Source organism: Pseudochaenichthys georgianus, unplaced genomic scaffold, assembly GCF_902827115.2.
Source record: "Pseudochaenichthys georgianus unplaced genomic scaffold, fPseGeo1.2 scaffold_470_arrow_ctg1, whole genome shotgun sequence".
In the NCBI taxonomy this organism is placed as follows: domain Eukaryota; kingdom Metazoa; phylum Chordata; class Actinopteri; order Perciformes; family Channichthyidae; genus Pseudochaenichthys; species Pseudochaenichthys georgianus.
In genome coordinates, this window is record NW_027263034.1 from 193163 (window position 1) to 214056 (window position 20894).

General features: G+C 40.1%; 1 protein-coding gene across 1 annotated transcript; it reads left to right on the forward strand.

Moving 5' to 3' along the window:
• The first annotated feature begins 577 nt into the window (after positions 1-577).
• On the forward strand, positions 578-17467 carry rubcnl (rubicon like autophagy enhancer). Its single transcript, XM_034078714.2, has 16 exons — positions 578-661; positions 3015-3192; positions 5957-6224; positions 6630-6757; positions 7017-7096; positions 7601-7865; positions 9249-9288; positions 9372-9432; positions 10816-10943; positions 11181-11245; positions 11317-11356; positions 11739-11816; positions 12935-13043; positions 13406-13615; positions 15968-16058; positions 16858-17467. The coding sequence occupies exons 1-16, from the start codon at positions 659-661 to the stop codon at positions 16959-16961; spliced, it is 1848 nt and encodes a 615-aa protein (XP_033934605.1). The 5' UTR covers positions 578-658; the 3' UTR covers positions 16962-17467.
• Positions 17468-20894: the final 3427 nt, after the last annotated feature.

Here is a 20894-nt window from a genome sequence, read left to right on the forward strand (position 1 = left end):
AAACCCGCAAGGGAAAAAGCCTTTGAGCTCCATACTATTTCAGAAATAATCCTTGATGTGGTTTAGAACAGGATGGCGTTTTATCACAGCAGAATTTAACTTTATCTCCGGTAGAATTCTGAGCAGGCATTAGCTCCGCCTCCTCTTTTTTTTTATTTCAAGCTAAGGACCCAAAATCCGCGTTTCTCTAACAGCTGGAATAGAGGGGTTTGAGGGATTTTTAAAATGCATCATCTGTTTGTATTTTGAGCAAAACACATCATAAACATGTTTTTAGACCCATAACATATGCCTCAAAATAGCATGATAGGAGACCTTTAAAGTAATAATAGTTTTATTTATTTTTTGGTTGTTTTTCTTACTTGTTATCTTATTTATGTCTGCATCATGTACTGTACACAAAGGTACATATTCTAAACCCATAGTAATAAAGCTGATTCTGATAAATGTGTAAATACTGTAAGTAAACAGTTTGTCTAAACCAATAAACACTGACCCTGAGTCACTTTGCTGACTGTTGCAGTTTTATCAGAAACCACGGTTAAATAGAGGAAGTGAGATAACACGCCTCCTCCTTCATGTTGTCCTGCTCTTTCTTTCTCATGAACTCTCATTTCTCATCTCTCTCTCTCTGACAGCTGCAGTCTGGACTCACAGCATGGTGAGAAGATCAATTATTCTGTACTTTATTCTTCTTTACACTTTACTCAGTGTTTCATGATGTGATGTACTTTGCTCCTCATAAAGAAACATGCTTTAACGCTCACAACCAGAGTCTGCAGTCACACAGGAAGCGGTTCAATAATCTGCCTCTTAAAGGAAGGACTACGCGCTAAAATTAACACATATATATAACCCACATTTACTCTTTTGAAACCCTTGAATATCTGAATATCAGAAAACTCACTCTTTTAATTTGATTTCTTCTACTTTTATTTAGAATTTCAGAAAATGATGACAGTGTTTTATTTAAGTCCTGTTTTTATATTCCTGTATTCTGGCATGACTCTATTTGTGTTTACTCTGTTTGTGTAAACAACAACACAGTTCTCATTCAGACTAGCTGCACCTTCACCAGCTTTGAGAACACTTTGATGATCAATCATTATAAAACATATCATATATATTATTCTGAAATGGACCAATCTGCACAACGACTACTTCCACTGTCTTTCACTATATTTAGATGAGAATACTTTCTACTTTCACTTGAGGAACATTTTGAATGCTTTTACTGTACCAGAGTATTCCTACACTCTGGTACTACTACTTTACTCAAGTACAAGATCTGAGTACTTCTACTTTTACTCAAGTACAAGATCTGAATATTTCTACTTTTACTCAAGTACAAGACCTTAGTACTTCTCAAGTACTAAGTACAAGATCTGAGTACTTCTACTTTTACTCAAGTACAAGATCTGAATATTTCTACTTTTACTCAAGTACAAGACCTTAGTACTTCTCAAGTACTAAGTACAAGATCTGAGTACTTCTACTTTTACTCAAGTACAAGATCTGAGTACTTCTACTTTTACTCAAGTACAATATATGAGTACTTCTACTTTTACTCAAGTACAAGATTTGAGTACTTCTACTTTTACTCAAGTACAAGACCTGAGTACTTCTACTTTTACTCAAGTACAAGATCTGAGTACTTCTAGTTTTACTCAAGTACAAGATATGAGTACTTTACTCAAGTACAAGATATTTACATCAGTTACATGTAATGTATCGTGAATCGAACATTTAATACGTTGAAACTAAGTTCCTAAAACAAATCTCAACAAATATTAAGAAATAAGACAAAGACAACGGCTGCATAAATAATGTATTTATTTTCTTCCCTCATGTTAAAAAGGGGCGAGAAGAAGAAGCTTTAAAACGTTTCTGGTCCAACCCCCCTCTAGCATACATTGTTCATGAAAATAAAATTGCAGGTCATCGTCATCAGCATCCGTGATATTTGATTCGTTGTTTTAAACAAATCCTTTCTTTGTACAAAACAAACAAAACAATCTAAAATGTAGTGCAGCAACATTTCAGGAAATTAATAAATCCAGGTTCGGGTAACTGTCAGAGGTGGGAAGTATTGGAGTACAAATACTTTGTTACTGTACTTAAGTACATGTTTCTCGTATTAGTACTTTACTTATTTTTCTGACGACTTTTTACTTTGACTTCTCACATTTCTAACTCAAATACCTGTACTTTCTACTTCTTACATGTTGAACTCAAATACCTGTACTTTCTACTTCTTACATGTTGAACCCAAATACCTGTACTTTCTACTTCTTACATGTTGAACTCAAATACCTGTACTTTCTACTTCTTACATGTTGAACTCAAATACCTGTACTTTCTACTTCTCACACGTTGAACTCAAATACCTGTACTTTCTACTTCTTACATGTTGAACTCAAATACCTGTACTTTCTACTTCTCACATGTTGAACTCAAATACCTGTACTTTCTACTTCTCACATGTTGAACTCAAATACCTGAACTTTCTACTTCTCACATGTTGAACTCAAATACTTGTACTTTCTACTTCTCTCATTTCCCAAACAGCTGGTTCCTTTAGTCTGAATGTGTGTTTGGTGCGTGATCATTATTCTTTAGAGTCACTGCGTGCCTATTGGTTTGAACACGATCCGTGTATCCATCACTTCCTGGTCTTCTCTAAAGAAGAGGGACCAATGGAAACGTTGTCATGTTGCCGTTGGTCACCATGGAAACATTCATTAGCTAACAATGACATTATTGTTCTATTGATATAAAGGGAGGTCAGGTACTCTTTAAAGCAGCTGCTAGCTATGGGTACTTTTTACTGAAGTACATTTCAAAGCCTCTTTACTTTGACTTGAGTAAAGAAGTTTAGTCAGTACTTCTACTTTCACCAGAGTATTTTAAAACACGAGTATCTGTACTTCTACTTGAGTAAAGGATGTGTGTACTTCTACTTGAGTAAAGGATGTGTTTTAATCCTTAAACTGTTTCCTGTGTTCTCATCACAGGAAGAGTTGCAGCAGGATGTTTCCACCAAAGTCATTGAGAAACTGTGCCTCTCCTCCTCTGTGCTGATGGGAGGGTGTGTGGATATTTCTCCGTCTGAACACACACACAGGTACATCAGCTGGTGTGTGGATTCTGCAGAGACACACACACCTGAAGACACACTTGTGACACAAACAGGTAACACAACACACACTCTCACAACAGCTTTACAGAGAACAGGGGCAGCTTTAGGTTCTGGAGACAAAGAGAAGATTATCCACCGAATATCAATATTAAGAAATCCTTTATTCGTCACACAGTGGGGAAATGTACCTCGTTACAACACAGATATAGTGCAGGTTAAAAGACAACATTAAAAGGATTGATGAACAGCCAGTAGTAGCATTGATAGAGTGTTAGAAAATACGAGCCTCGCAGCGGCGAAACTGTTGCGCTTAATTGCGCCGCATTTGCGTGTAAGCTGAAGTGTGCTTCAGATGAGGCCCCCTCCGCCAGGTACGGCACGATACGTAGCGATAGAAGCTGAAATCTTTGATTGGTCCCAAAGCACAGATATTTCAATCGTACGTTACATTAGATCACGTCATGTTGCCTTACGCTTCAGTACGCCACAATACACCACCATACACACGATACGGCACGATACGGCACACTACAGCACGCTACGTCAAGTTGGAACCTGAAATATTTGACGCACAGCACTGATTTCTGATTCGTCTGGCTTCATAACATCCAGTTACGTTGCGTTAAGTTACGTTATGGTACTACATGGTTAGCATAACTACATAGTTAAGCTAAACAAGAGCGTTGTTTGGGTTATAACAAGTATATTTTGAAACTACCTATGTAAGATAACTAGTAGCTACGTTAAGGAATAGATAATGGTTAATTATGATATAGTGTTGCACGGTGTACCGATACTCGAAAGGTACCGCGATACCCTGCCGTTAAAAACGTTACGATTCCTCCGTTTCTTTAGTATCGGTACTTTAAGAATGACGGGGGAAAGTACTTCGGTGAGAAAGCGCCGTTTTAATAAGAGCCGTGTGTGTTCAGCGCTCTGCTTCCACTCCCTGCACTGCAGCCGTGCCTGCAGTCCCTCCCCTCTCTCAAGCACGCTCTAAGTCCCTCCCCTCTCAAGCACGCTCTAAGTCCCTCCCCTCTCTCAAGCACGCTCTAAGTCCCTCCCCTCTCTCAAGCACGCTCTAAGTCCCTCCCCTCTCTCAAGCACGCTCTAAGTCCCTCCCCTCTCTCAAGCACGCTCTAAGTCCCTCCCCTCTCTCAAGCACGCTCTAAGTCCCTCCCCTCTCTCAAGCATGCTCTAAGTCCCTCCCCTCTCTCAAGCACGCTCTAAGTCCCTCCCCTCTCTCAAGCACGTTCTAAGTCCCTCCCCTCTCAAGCACGCTCTAAGTCCCTCCCCTCTCAAGCACGCTCTAAGTGCCTCCCCTCTCAAGCACGCTCTAAGTCCCTCCCCTCTCAAACACGCTCTAAGTCCCTCCCCTCTCTCATGCACACTCTAAGTCCCTCCCCTCTCAAGCACGCTCTAAGTCCCTCCCCTCTCAAACACGCTCTAAGTCCCTCCTCTCTCAAGCACGCTCTAAGTGCCTCCCCTCTCAAGCACGCTCTAAGTGCCTCCCCTCTCAAGCACGCTCTAAGTCCCTCCCCTCTCAAGCACGCTCTAAGTCCCTCCCCTCTCAAGCACGCTCTAAGTCCCTCCCCTCTCAAGCACGCTCTAAGTCCCTCCCCTCTCAAACACGCTCTAAGTCCCTCCCCTCTCTCATGCACGCTCTAAGTCCCTCCCCTCTCAAGCACGCTCTAAGTGCCTCCCCTCTCAAGCACGCTCTAAGTCCCTCCCCTCTCAAGCACGCTCTAAGTCCCTCCCCTCTCAAGCACGCTCTAAGTCCCTCCCCTCTCAAACACGCTCTAAGTCCCTCCCCTCTCTCATGCACACTCTAAGTCCCTCCCCTCTCAAGCACGCTCTAAGTCCCTCCCCTCTCAAGCACGCTCTAAGTGCCTCCCCTCTCAAGCACGCTCTCAGTCCCTCCCCTCTCAAGCACGCTCTAAGTCCCTCCCCTCTCAAGCACGCTCTAAGTCCCTCCCCTCTCAAGCACGCTCTAAGTCCCTCCTCTCTCAAGCACGCTCTAAGTCCCTCCCCTCTCAAGCACGCTCTAAGTCCCTCCCCTCTCATGCCCGCTCTAAGTCCCTCCCCTCTCAAGCACGCTCTAAGTCCCTCCCCTCTCAAGCACGTTCTAAGTCCCTCCCCTCTCAAGCATGCTCTAAGTCCCTCCCCTCTCAAGCACACTCTAAGTCCCTCCCCTCTCTCGTGCACGCGCTAGCTACCAGACCATGTGAGAAAGCGAGAAGCATGGCTGCAAGTGGGAGTGCAACTGCCGCTGCGCCTCGGCTTGTTGACAACAAAATTGGAAGTATTTGAGCGATATCTCTGACAGTGAGGGCAAGCCTACGGACACCACGAGGCCTGTGTAAGAAATGTATTCATTTTATTTAATACGAATTCTTATCATTTATTTTATTTATTGTTCTCATTGTTTAAAAGTGTGTATTATGGTTCTGGTTCTGGTGTGAAATAAAGTACAATAATTACATTTAAGATTGTTTCCCTTTTTTTAAGAAAAGTATCGAAAAATAATCGGAATCGCAATTCTTGACTTGGTATCGAAACCAAAATGTTGGTATCGTGACAACACTATTATGATATATACTTAGCCGAAGTTAGGTATGTTTCAAAGCAACGTAGGTTAAGTACCCTGAGTTATTACTGGATAACGTAAGTAAGTAGTACCTAGAGGCGTTTAATGTATGCTACAGTGGTACCAGTTGAATACAGACTTCATAGTAAAAGGACCCTCAAACGACAGAGAACATGTTGTTTTCTGTCTGAGTACTTCTTCACCTCTGATGTCTGTTTCCTCTTTCTCAGGAGATTCTTCACCCGTTCAGCGTCAGGAAACTGGTTCTGGATCAGTTCCACTTCTCCTTCTCTCCCCACCAGAAACAACCTATAACCGTCGATGTTTACAGCCAGACGTAGACCCAACATCCCATAATACTCACGCTGATGGAGGTGAGGAAGAGAGGAAGTGTCTCCTGGATCCAGAAGAGAAACATTTCCCTCTTCGCAGGAGCAGACCCATCCTCTCCAGACGATTCAGACCCGTCTCCTGGGATAAAACTTCCCCTCCACTCGGGTAACTAAAAAGCAATTGTGCCAAAAATAATATACACAGATAAATGTATGAAACCACAAGTTTCATTCCACAGACCATAAGACTAACACCTGCACTCTGTAAAGAGCACCCATAACATACATCTGTTTAAATTATTTATCCAATATATCATATTCCATTTACTTATATATTTATGTATATCGACTCTTTTTGCACTATTTCTATTCTATTTGTATTTACTTGCACATGTCCAAACATTCTCTTGAAGATGATGGCAACTATTTTACACTTTGCAAATGTTTGACACCCCTGGGTGAGATGCTAACGACATCTCATTGGCTTCTACCTGCACTCTGCACAATGCTAATAATGCTAATAATGCTAATGATGCTAATGATGCTATCTAATCTGAAACACATTTTTTAGAGACAAAGAAAAAATGACTTCATCCAGCATGGAGGACAGGAAGTCGACCTGCGCCATAGGAGAGCAGGGATTGGCTGAGGGGCAGAGGGGGCGGGGCCTAATCAGCCGGGATGCCCCTCCCACAACAGGTAGAAAACATGTGATCATTGGTGGAGGATCTAAAGCTTAGCTGTGGAAATACACAAACTTGTATATGGGTCATTAAAGAAGCATTTAGCATATTTATCTAATCAAATACAATCCAACTTTATTTATATAGCGTGTGTGTGTGTGTGTGTGTGTGTGTGTGTGTGTGTGTGTGTGTGTGTGTGTGTGTGTGTGTGTGTGTGTGTGTGTGTGTGTGTGTGTGTGTGTGTGTGTGTGTGTGTGTGTGTGTGTGTGTGTCAGGCCTCAGTATAGAGAGGAGCAGCAGTGATATCCCAGAATGCTCTGCAGAAATCTTCAGGAGTTGTTGTGATCTGGACAAGGTGTGTTTCTGATGTATTCCTGTTACAGTGTTGTTGTTGTTGTTTTTGTTGTTGTTGTTGTTGTTGTTTTATTATAATAATGACGTCAAAATGTTTAATCTGAGTAAAATCAAGCTCCTGATGCTTATCACTATTTGAAGTTATGGTGAGTTTCAGAGTGTGAGACTTTTTTCATGGAAAGGTCCATGTTTTTATTAGTTTCATCTTATCTCCTCTCATTAAACCTTCTAGCTAGCTACCTACCTACCTACCTACCTACCTACCTACCTACCTACCTACCTACCTACCTACCTACCTACCTACCTACCTACCTACCTATCCATCACATGTGTCAAAGCATGACTGTGTGCAGGGAAACGTCATGGTTATACAAACAGACTCATGTCACGGGAAAGGTCCGTTTCTTCTTAGTTTCATCTCATATTCTCTGGGCAAATCTCATCTAATACCCTATCAATATGAATATGAACTACAGACCTGTGTCGACGTGTAAACCTTTTGCAGGAGAACGCTCACTTCGTGGTGGTGGACCTGATGCTGGAGGTTCTGGAGGGAGTGAAGTGGACCATGGACACACAGCAACACACACACCCACACACACAACACACACACAGCAACACAGTGCCACATGCACACGTCACACACACATCTTATAGAAAGACACACTCTGCTCATACACACACACAAGATGAAGTGGAAACAGGAAGTGAGGAAGTTCAACATCCTCCAAAAACCTTCTACATCCTCTCCACTGACAGCGGGTTCGAAGGTACATTACGATATAATATATGTATATATATATATATATATCTATCTTTTATATATATATATCTATATATATTGAATAAAGAAGAGTAACAGGAAGGAAAAGTTACAATCTATGCAGGATTTATCTATATGTTTTCTTTTTAAATAGCATATTTATTTGCCTTGTTTCGTTATATTTGTTATATTTGTAAGTAGAACTTGTATTTCCACTCCACTACCGTGAAGAGCAGTGGTTCTCAAACTTTTTCTGTCAGTCGGTCATGTGCGCTTTGGAGAAAAAGTCGGCCCCCCACACAAATAGTCACGTAATGGGCCAAGTTAACATTTATTAAAATGCATCAATATGTTGCACATCTCTTCAAAACGGGGTTGCAGGCTCAGTGGCGGTGCCAGAGATTTATTGTGGGGGTGCTGTGGGGCAGCTTGACGTTTCATAGAGGGTGCTCAAACCGGGAAGATTTATTTTTAAATGTTGAAGTGAAAAGCATCAATCTGGTGATTTACTTTTTCTTTATGGATATTTTACAAATCACTCTCCTTTTAAACGTTATTCTTGTTTTACTGTCATATAGTATTTCATACCTGTTTTTCATTTATTCTCTTGTTTTTGTATAACTATAATGATCATATAAACGTGTGCCTCGGAAATAATTGTTTACATTAATCGTGACCACTGAGATAACTTAGACTAAAGTTAACACACTCAGAGAGTCCTTTAGCTCACGGAGCCTCTCAGTCTGACAGGAGAGGACTCTCCTCCACCTGGTTGTTGAAAAAGCTCCTTATATCCGTTAGCGTAGCTCGCTAGCACCAGAAGCTAACAACAACGCTCTCTCTCTCTCGCGCGCACGCACACAAAATGGGACGTTCCACACACACAGAACCGAGCTTGAATAAAACACAGAGACCCAGACTTAATTGCACTGTAGCACTTTTTTTTTTTTTAATAACCATTTTTCCTCCTGGTCTCTAGCCCTGTGATGCCTCTCGCCCCACTTTGAGAAACACTGCCGTAGATTAGCATTTAATCAATTAACCCTGAATATAATAATACATTTGGTTTCTAAGCACGTTTTCAGGCGCTCAAAGAAACTTTACAGTGGTGATAAAAAGGAAATGAAATAAAAAAAAAAAAAAAATTATTATATATTATATATAAATAAAATAAATAAAATAAATAAAATAAATAAAATAAATAAATAAATTAAATAAATAAATAAATAAATAAATAAATAATAAAATAAAAAGTATATCTAATGATGTTAGTCAAAATCCAACCAGACATCAATTTGAAAGATTGGGTAAAAAAAAGTGAGCTGAAATCAAAACTTCTTAAATTACCCAGAATTCCTGAATATCTAATTATGTGTTTCTAATATTTCAGACGGTGGAGTGGACACCATGCAGAGAGACTCCCTCAGAAAGTAAGAAACCCCAAACATGATGGGTTTAAATATTCACATTCCTTCAGATATTGTGAGTCTCGAGTTTTTTTCCCATGATGCAGTGCGGTGGCGCTGGCCGAGCAGCTGGTGCTGGAGTTCAGACGCCACTTTCCTTCACAAGAGGTGAGAGCCAATCAGAGAGCAGGAAATCAGCTGGGGGTTCAGAACTGATTATTGTGGGAGAATACTCAGATCTTGTACTTGAGTAAAAGTAGAAGTACTCAGATCTTGTACTTGAGTAAAAGTAGAAGTACTCAGATCTTGTACTTGAGTAAAAGTAGAAGTACCAGAGTGTAGGAATACTCAGTATTTACTCAAGTACTCAGATCTTGTTCTTGAGTAAAAGTAGAAGTACTTAGATCTTGTACTTGAGTAAAAGTAGAAGTACTCTGATCTTGTACTTGAGTAAAAGTAGAAGTACTCAGATCTTGTACTTGAGTAAAAGTAGAAGTACTCCGATCTTGTACTTGAGTAAAAGTAGAAGTACTCAGGTCTTGCACTTGAGTAAAAGTAGAAGTACTCAGGTCTTGTTCTTGAGTAAAAGTAGAAGTACTCAGACCTTGTACTTGAGTAAAAGTAGAAGTACTCAGGTCTTGTTCTTGAGTAAAAGTAGAAGTACTCAGATCTTGTACTTGAGTCAAAGTAGAAGTACTCAGGTCTTGTACTTTAGTAAAAGTAGAAGTACTCAGATCTTGTGCTTGAGTAAAAGTAGAAGTACTCAGATCTTGTACTTGAGTAAAAGTAGAAGTACTCAGATCTTGTACTTGAGTAAAAGTAAAAGTACTCAGATCTTGTACTTGAGTAAAAGTAGAAGTACTCAGATCTTGTACTTGAGTAAAAGGAGAAGTACCAGAGTGTAGGAATACTCTGTTACAGTAAAAGTCCTGCATTCAAAATGTTCCTCAAGTGAAAGTAGAAAAGTATTCTCATCAAAATATAGTGAAAGTAGTGACAGTAAAAGTACTGCTTATAGAGAATAGATGCTTTCACACCGCAGTACTTTTCCCACAAAGGTTCATCAGAACTTAGTTCATGAGAACTCTTTAGTTCTTCCGATAGCAATGAATATCTGAAGTGCTTTGACAAAACGTCATCTGTGGAAGCCGTGGCGCTGTGAAAAGCACGACCAATCATCTGAGCCGGCTGAAGTAACTGGACGGCCTACCTGCCTGTCAGCCTTCCATCGGGGCACACACTGACCTCGTGCCCTCATTGGTCATGTGCGCGTTCGTGTGTGTTGGAAGAAGTGGCAGATTTTTTCCGGTTGTGTATTTTCAAATGCTCGCGCACTCCAGCTGGTTTCTCCAAAATTACCTACCCCACCTTTAATAAGAAGACACAATAAAGAACACAATAAGTAAACATAATGGAATAACAGAGCCATACAAAACATGCAGAAAAGAGATACAGTATAGTATGTTAAAATACATTAGCATACTATACCACACAACACGATAGATTATGATACTGTACGTTGATCTGAGTTGATCTGGACCTCTCCTCCAGCTGCCAGGTCTCTGCGAGCTGCCTCTGACCAGCAGCGCTCTGGGGGAGGAGATCAGGGAGAGGAGAGGAGATCTGATCTGGAGACCCCCTGCATACAAGATCATCATCACTGTGCAGCCCACACTCAGGTACACACACACACACACACACACACACACACACACACCACACACACACACACACACACACACACACACACACACACACACACACACACACACACACACACACACACACACACACACACACACACACACACACACACACACACACACACACACACACACACACACACACACACACACACACACACACACACACACACACACACACACAGTGAGTTAACAGTGTCTCTCCTCCTCCAGACGCGGTGAGGTCGTGGCTCTGCAGCACTTCCTGTGTGCCGGCTGCGGGACAGAACTGGAGCACAGTGAGTGTTGTGAAATAAATATGAATAATCAGAAGTATGAGCTGATCAAAAGCTCCTCTCTCTTCCTGCAGGATATATCAAGAAGCTGCGGTATTGTGACTATCTCGGCAGGTACGTAGAAGCATCCATGTTTTACCCACGCTCAAAGTCTACTGCTTTTTGAGGCAAACATAAATATCTGAAGAAGAAACTAGATTAATCAAATGTTTGCATTTTTTCTGTTTTGTTTAAATGTTTTATTCATCGTTTCAGTATCATACATGAACATCAAATTAGTTTGGATTGCCTTCTTATGTTTTTAATAGGTCAAATATATTGTTTAAATTATTGATAGAAATGTAAAAAATGTGGTTTAGAGTCAGCCGTTTCTTTTTATGGACATGAAATGTCCCTAAAAATACAATTAACTGCACAAAAGAGATCTGCGTCCATCCCATCAGCCCCGAAGTACATGAGAATGCATTTATTCGGTTTGATTATATTTATTTTTCAGATATTTCTGTGAATGTTGTCACGGCGGCTCGGAGGCTGTGATTCCTGGAAGAGTTCTGACCTGCTGGGACTTCAACAGGTATACAAGCACCCATATTAATGCAGCTGCTAATAAACAGCCCAACAGGTGTGTTTGAGTTCATATGTATTTGTTGTAACAATGCCTATTTGTATAATGAATCTTATACCGTTGGAAAGCCTGTTTAATTCCCGTTTTAACTATAGTTGTGAGGAACATGTATTTGTGGGATTTGTTTTTATTGTTAATAACAAATAAATATACATTAAAATAAAGGACGCATCTCAAAGCAATTACAAGTAAAGAGTATAATAATAATTAAGTTTTAAAGGGGACCTATCACGCAAAATGCACGTTGTGATGTCTTTGATCCATCACCATGTGTCCCCGGTGTGTCGGGGAACTCCCGAAGCGTCAGAAAACAAACCCTCTCTCTTTTCCTCCGTACCCAAATCTCTAAAAACGGGGAACAACGGAGCTGATCCAGATTTGCGTCCGATATGACGTAACATCTGAAATGTGGACCCACGGGCCAATCAGAAACGTTGCTATCAGAAACAATGCCCGACTGTTTTGGACGTAATATGGTCGGTGTTTACATTAGCATCGCTAGCACTCAGAGCTAACCTGTACTGGAGAGCATGTGTGTGAAGAAGCAGGAAGTAGAAAGGAACTCACCTTGTGGTGTAACCGGCAAGAGAGAAAGCCTTTGAGCTCCAGACTGTTTCAGAGCCTTGATAATCCATGATATGGCGTTTCATCACGGCAGTATCTGCCGGTAGAATCTCCCGCATAAGCTCCGCCCCTCTTTTTTTAATCAATTTTTTTTTTTTAAAGCTTTATCCCCCAAATCAGCACTTTAGAAACAGGAAGTGAAATAGAGGGATACGAGGCATGGCTAGAATGGGTGATCTGTTTGGTATTTTGAGCAAAACACTTCATAGACATGTTTTTTATAAATTGTTATATATCTGAGTCCTATGCTATTGTCTAAAAATAGCATGATAGGTGACCTTTAATCATGATACCGTTAACACACTATTAATCTTACGGTCAATTCAAGTAAAGCCTTATTATTCATCATATTATAGTTAATAATCTGAGAACAAACCAATCAGTGGGAATAGGAACGATGAATGTGAGATATTAATTAATAATATATAATGATATGTTTGCAGATACCCAGTGAGTGATTTCTCCAAGCAGCTGCTGGACTCCCTGTGGTTTCAGCCGCTGTTCCACCTCCAGACTCTGAACAGCAGAGTGAAGGAGCTGGAGAGGTTCAGGGTGAGATCAATAATTATAAGAATTATCATTGTTATAATTATTTTATTTATCATTTGTGTTGTTTTACATTGCTATTTTTATAAGGATATTTTTGATAGGGATAAATGAATATTTCTACTACTATTCATTTATGTTTTTAAATATATATTATTATTTCTACTATGATTTTTTAATGGAAATTATTATAATTTGTATTAATATATTTATTATTTTTATTATGATATTGGAAACTTTACTATAATAATTTCTGATAGAATAAGTACATATTTATTGTGAAGCTAGTAAAATACTTTAAATACATGTAATCAAATGTTGATGTTTTTTAATCGATATTGACTTTTTTTCTTGATGCCCTGCTGCAGGAGGTCCAGGATCAGCTGATGGACATACAGAAGCTGCTGAACACCTGCAGGTTTTCCTCTCAGGTGACCTTCGATCAGCTTCCTGCTCACCTGATGCAGCGATGCCCCATCTTCTCATTGGACGACCTGCAGCGGCTGAAGAAGGGTCAGCTGGGGTCGCTTGCCAAAACGCTGCTGCACACCGCCCTAAAACACGTGGAGAGCTGTGAGGTCAGTGCTGAGGTCACTTCCTGTCCCCTGGTCTGGAGGTCTTTCTGATTGTGATTTTGCTTGTTGGCCTAAAATAAGATCTATGAGCATTTTGTTCTACAACAAAAAATAAGTCATGTGACCTAGTTGTAGTTCCTTTAGAGCCCAGCATTAGCCGCCTTTAGCTTAGCGGTGGTGACGTGAAGTCATGTGACCGTGCTGTAGTTTCTTTATAGCCCAACATTAGCCTCCTTTAGCTTATCGGTGGTGACGTGAAGTCATGTGACCGTGCTGTAGTTCCTTTATAGCCCAACATTAGCCTCCTTTAGCTTATCGGTGGTGACGTGAAGTCATGTGACCGATCTGTAGTTCCTTTATAGCCCAACATTAGCCTCCTTTAGCTTAGCGGTGGTGACGTGAAGTCATGTGACCGTGCTGTAGTTTCTTTATAGCCCAACATTAGCCTCCTTTAGCTTAGCGGTGGTGACGTGAAGTCATGTGACCATGTTGTAGTTCCTTTATAGCCCAACATTAGCCTCCTTTAGCTTAGCGGTGGTGACGTGAAGTCATGTGACCGTGCTGTAGTTCCTTTATAGCTCAACATTAGCCACCTTTAGCTTAGCGGTGGTGACGCGAAGTCATGTGACCGATCTGTAGTTCCTTTATAGCCCAACATTAGCCTCCTTTAGCTTAGCGGTGGTGACGTGAAGTCATGTGACCGATCTGTAGTTCCTTTATAGCCCAACATTAGCCTCCTTTAGCTTAGCGGTGGTGACGTGAAGTCATGTGACCGTGCTGTAGTTCCTTTATAGCCCAACATTAGCCGCATTTAGCTTAGCGGTGGTGACGTGAAGTCATGTGACCGTGCTGTAGTTCCTTTATAGCCCAACATTAGCCGCCTTTAGCTTAGCGGTGGTGAAGTCATGTGACCGTGCTGTAGTTCCTTTATAGCCCAACATTAGCCACCTTTAGCTTAGCGGTGGTGACGTGAAGTCATGTGACCGTGCTGTAGTTCCTTTATAGCCCAACATTAGCCTCCTTTAGCTTAGCTGTGGTGACGTGAAGTCATGTGACCGTGCTGTATTTCCTTTATAGCCCAACATTAGCCGCATTTAGCTTAGCGGTGACGTGAAGTCATCTGACCGTGCTGTAGTTCCTTTATAGCCCAACATTAGCCGCCTTTAGCTTAGCGGTGGTGAAGTCATGTGACCGTGCTATAGTTCCTTTATAGCCCAACATTAGCCACCTTTAGCTTAGCGGTGGTGACGTGAAGTCATGTGACCGTGCTGTAGTTCCTTTATAGCCCAACATTAGCCGCCTTTAGCTTAGCTGTGGTGACGTGAAGTCATGTGACCGTGCTGTAGTTCCTTTATAGCCCAACATTAGCCGCATTTAGCTTAGCGGTGACGTGAAGTCATCTGACCGTGCTGTAGTTCCTTTATAGCCCAACATTAGCCGCCTTTAGCTTAGCGGTGGTGAAGTCATGTGACCGTGCTATAGTTCCTTTATAGCCCAACATTAGCCTCCTTTAGCTTAGCTGTGGTGACGTGAAGTCATGTGACCGTGCTGTAGTTCCTTTATAGCCCAACATTAGCCTCCTTTAGCTTAGCGGTGACGTGAAGTCATCTGACCGTGCTGTAGTTCCTTTATAGCCCAACATTAGCCACCTTTAGCTTAGCGGTGGTGACGTGAAGTCATGTGACCGTGCTGTAGTTCCTTTATAGCCCAACATTAGCCTCCTTTAGCTTAGCTGTGGTGACGTGAAGTCATGTGACCGTGCTGTAGTTCCTTTATAGCCCAACATTAGCCGCCTTTAGCTTAGCGGTGGTGAAGTCATGTGACCGTGCTGTAGTTCCTTTATAGCCCAACATTAGCCTCCTTTAGCTTAGCGGTGGTGACGTGAAGTCATGTGACCGTGCTGTAGTTCCTTTATAGCCCAACATTAGCCACCTTTAGCTTAGCGGCGGTGACGTGAAGTCATCTGACCGTGCTGTAGTTCCTTTATAGCCCAAAATTAGCCACCTTTAGCTTAGCGGTGGTGACGTGAAGTCATGTGACCGTGCTGTAGTTCCTTTATAGCCCAACATTAGCTTTTTACTTCAGAAATCATAAAGTGGTGTTAATATGTGGAGACTTTCCTGCTGAACTAAACGTGTAAGTATCAGTTTGTTTGACAGACATTATTTTCTTACATAATCCAAAATAACATGAAGAGATCCCATTGGACCAGGGAGATGCTGCCTTCAGGGACCCACACAGAACGGCACCACTCTGTTCTTGTTCCTCCGTCTTCAGGATTAAATCCAAATCTCTGGACTCACTACATCACATACACTCTTTCATTTTAACATTTCTTCTGATTTTTCTTCACAGTTGTGTCTGGCTCGAGGTTTTATCTGTGAGTTCTGCAGAGAGAAAGACGTCATCTTTCCTTTCCAGAGAGAAACATGCAGGCGCTGTGCAGGTGTGCATTGACACACACTGAATACTTATCATATCAATTCAAATATGTAAGATGTACAACGGATACTGTAACATGAAGGCACAGATAGGCAGCAATGATGTCACATTTCAATATTTCAAGATATACTTTTTATTAAGAATGAATAATGAATACTCCAGTGGGAGGTAATGAAACTGGTGATAGTGTGGAGACCAAGACAGAGAAAAAAGAGAATACAAATGTTGCTTAAATCTACAAGTATAAACACACACCCTCTCCAAATAAAAAGCTTAAAAGTTCCCCTTGTCAACATAGAAGATAATATATCAGTGTTGTGTTTATAATCTGTTTCCACTGACTACATAGAGCCAACAAATGAGTTTTATTTAAGTTATCTTTCTAAATTCAATCCACAAAACTACGACAGTTTCTCTGAATTGGAAACATCCGCTCTGAGGAGATTTAAGATGTGATAAGTCTGTCTATTGTGCAAAACTGCATGGAGCTAACATCAGCCCACACCAGATTAGAGAAATCATGTTGGTACGGAGGCGTGTGGCACAGTAGCTAGTGCGTTGGTGTTGGGATCAGGGGAGCACAGGTTCAAACCCCTCTGCAGTCAGCATGTCGTTGTGTCCCTGAGACCCTTCACCCCAAACTGCTCCCGTGGGGATCTAAGTTGCTTTGGATAAAAGCGTCTGACAAGTAACATCTAATGTAAATGTATCTTTCAAAAATGTGTTATAAAATCAACTTAATTCTCATCAAAAAATGATTATTTCTATAAACACTGTATTGATATTGTGTGTTTGTGTCACAGTTTGCAGAGCGTGCTTCCACAAACACTGCTTTGTGGAGAAAAGGTGTCCGAAGTGTGAACGCATCAAATCACGGAGAAAACATCCTGATGGATCCACGAAGTGACGTCTGAAAAACCTTTATGATTCAGCATCAGAGATGTTAGAGTACACACATCCTTTACTCAAGTAGAAGTACAGATACTCGTGTTTAAAAGTACTCTGGTAAAAGTAGAAGTACTGACGAAACTTCTTTACTCAAGTGAAAGTAAAGAGGCTTTGAAGTGTCCTTCAGTAGAAAGTACCCATAACTAGCAGCAGTTTTAAAGAGTACCTGACCTCCCTTTATATCAATAGAACAATAATGTCATTGTTAGCTAATGAATGTTTCCACGGCAACATGACAACGTTTCCATTGGTCCCTCTTCTTTAGAGAAGACCAGGAAGTGATGGATACACGGATCGTGTTCCAACCAATAGGCACGCAGTGACTCTAAAGAATAATGATCACGCACCAACACACATTCAGACTAAAGGAACCAGCTGTTTGGGAAATGAGAGAAGTAGAAAGTACAAGTATTTGAGTTCAACATGTGAGAAGTAGAAAGTACAGGTATTTGAGTTCAACATGTGAGAAGTAGAAAGTACAGGTATTTGAGTTCAACATGTAAGAAGTAGAAAGTACAGGTATTTGAGTTCAACATGTAAGAAGTAGAAAGTACAGGTATTTGTGTTCAACATGTAAGAAGTAGAAAGTACAGGTATTTGAGTTCAACATGTAAGAAGTAGAAAGTACAGGTATTTGTGTTCAACATGTAAGAAGTAGAAAGTACAGGTATTTGGGTTCAACATGTAAGAAGTAGAAAGTACAGGTATTTGAGTTCAACATGTAAGAAGTAGAAAGTACAGGTATTTGAGTTCAACATGTAAGAAGTAGAAAGTACAGGTATTTGGGTTCAACATGTAAGAAGTAGAAAGTACAGGTATTTGTGTTCAACATGTAAGAAGTAGAAAGTACAGGTATTTGTGTTCAACATGTAAGAAGTAGAAAGTACAGGTATTTGTGTTCAACATGTAAGAAGTAGAAAGTACAGGTATTTGGGTTCAACATGTGAGAAGTAGAAAGTACAGGTATTTGGGTTCAACATGTAAGAAGTAGAAAGTACAGGTATTTGGGTTCAACATGTAAGAAGTAGAAAGTACAGGTATTTGTGTTCAACATGTAAGAAGTAGAAAGTACAGGTATTTGAGTTCAAAATGAGAGAAGTCAAAGTAAAAAGTCGTCAGGAAAATAAGTAGTGGAGTAAAGTACTGATACCAGAAAAATGTACTTAAGTACAGTAACGAAGTATCTGTAAACCACTACTTCCCACCTCTGTTCAGCCGGACCTTTATTACAGTTGCACAACACAATTCAAATGCTTTCCTGCACTCTCGTCCCGTCCAAATTATTACCAAAACCTTTTTTTTTATAAATTCAGATGCCAGGAACGTCACACTGTTTCACTGAAACTCAAATATGTAATGTTTCCTGTGGAAATGTAACTCTTATGTGTGATTCTTCACCTGAAGGTAAAATAAAAGTTTCAAATGTTTACTCGTCTGGTGTCTTTTTCTTTTTATTGAGGACATTTTTTTTGTGTGCCACAGATATCGCAATTAGGATTTATAATCTAGAAATCTGTGATAAACTAAATCGTGCATAATAACTTTTGGAAATATTGTTACCATAATGAACCCCTCAATTCCATGGGAGCCAGTCTCAGGACAGGAAGTGCATGCACGCTAAGAATTACAAAATAAAATCGCCACTATCAGTACAGCGTCACTTTCCGAACAGGAAGTGCATTCATCATCATAATTATTCTATATATATAATTTACACAGTGCCTGTAAACCGGAGGAGAACGCTGTGTACCTCCACCATTAAACTGTCATATTCTGCACATTTCTTATAGTATCTACATACATCTTATAAGAGTATAATACATGTATAATATCAGTTAAAATAAGTGCTTCAACATAGTTAACATTGCTGGAGGTATGCGATAGATGTCTTGTAATTCACTGTTGAGGAACCTGCGACCCAAGTGTTTCATTCATTGCATAACTACACCGGTGCTTTCCTTCACAGCAAAGGAAACATATCAATATTCAAATAAATCTGTTGTAAAGATGAGAGCCAGTTACCTCTTCTTTCCAGCTCCACCTAAAGTTGGAGAAACCCGTTTTAAAATCATGAATGAGATTTATCCTTGCAATCATTTCTTACACCACAGATTTAGATTATATTTCACATCATTCATCAAACTCTGTAAAAGTAACTAAAGGTATTAAATACACGTAGTGGAGTAAAAGTACTAATAACGTGCATCATCTGTGTCTTTATATATCTCACAGCTAGAGGGAGACAAACATCACATCATAAACTTATACATGGTGTACTTCTACCCCACTTCAGTTCAGAGGTTCATGGTGTACTTCTGCTCCACTACATGTAGTTAACACCTTTAGTTACTTCTCAGATCTGGATGAATGATGTGAAATCTAATCAAGTGTTGAATCAGACTTTAGTTCCACCTGGAGTAAATCCACCAGCTACCCTGCAGTCTACAAAGTACTTCAGACTAGCTGCACCTTCACCAGCTACCCTGCAGTCTACAAAGTACTTCAGACTAGCTGCACCTTCACCAGCTACCCTGCAGTCTACAAAGTACTTCAGACTAGCTGCACCTTCACCAGCTACCCTGCAGTCTACAAAGTACTTCAGACTAGCTGCACCTTCACCAGCTACCCTGCAGTCTACAAAGTACTTCAGACTAGCTGCACCTTCACCAGCTACCCTGCAGTATACAAAGTACTTCAGACTCGCTGCACCTTCACCAGCTTTGAGAACACTTTCATGATCAATCATTATAAACATATCATATATATTATTCTGAAATGGACCAATCTGCACAACGACTACTTTTACTGTCTTTCACTATATTTTGATGAGAATACTTTCTACTTTCACTTGAGGAACATTTTGAATGCAGGACTTTTACTAACAGAGTATTCCTACACTCTGGTACTTCTACTTTACTCAAGTACAAGATCTGAGTACTTCTACTTTTACTCAAGTACAAGATCTGGGTACTTCTACTTTTACTCAAGTACAAGCTCTGATTACTTCTACTTTTACTCAAGTACACGATCTGAGTATTTCTACTTTTACTCAAGTACAAGATCTGAGTACTTCTACTTTTACTCAAGTACACGATCTGAGTACTTCTACTTTTACTCAAGTACAAGATCTGACAAGATCTGAGTACTTCTACTTTTACTCAAGTACAAGATCTGAGTACTTCTACTTTTACTCAAGTACAAGATCCGAGTACTTCTACTTTTACTCAAGTACAAGATCTGAGTACTTCTACTTTTACTCAAGTCCAAGATCTGAGTACTTCTACTTTTACTGAAGTACTAGATCTGAGTACTTCTACTTTTACTCAAGTACAAGATCTGAGTACTTCTACTTTTACTCAAGTACAAGATCTGAGTACTTCAACTTTTACTGAAGTACAAGATCTGAGTACTTTTACTTTTACTCAAGTACAAGATCTGAGTACTTCTACTTTTACTCAAGTACAAGATCTGAGTACTTCTACTTTTACTCAAGTACAAGATCTGAGTACTTCTACTTTTACTCAAGTACAAGATCTGAGTACTTCAACTTTTACTGAAGTACAAGATCTGAGTACTTTTACTTTTACTCAAGTACAAGATCTGAGTACTTCTACTTTTACTCAAGTACAAGATCTGAGTACTTCTACTTTTACTCAAGTACAAGATCTGAGTACTTCTACATTCTTCTATATTTTCACCTAAATCAAAATATAATATTATTTTCAAAAGCCTCTTTAGTCTGATGCTTCAATTAATTTTAAACAGACAGTTCAACAAAAGGATACCCAAAACATGTAATTTTATCATTTAAATATTGAATTGTTCTCTCTTAGTAAGATCCCATTTTCAATACAATTGCAGTCTTACCTTGACATGAAGATGAAGTCCATTT

Coding starts and splice junctions, on each gene's coding strand:
- rubcnl (XM_034078714.2), top strand. Junction 10,944..11,180: donor ACTGTGCAGCCCACACTCAG/GTACACACACAC, acceptor CTCCTCCTCCAG/ACGCGGTGAGGTCGTGGCTC. Junction 11,357..11,738: donor TATTGTGACTATCTCGGCAG/GTACGTAGAAGC, acceptor TTTATTTTTCAG/ATATTTCTGTGAATGTTGTC.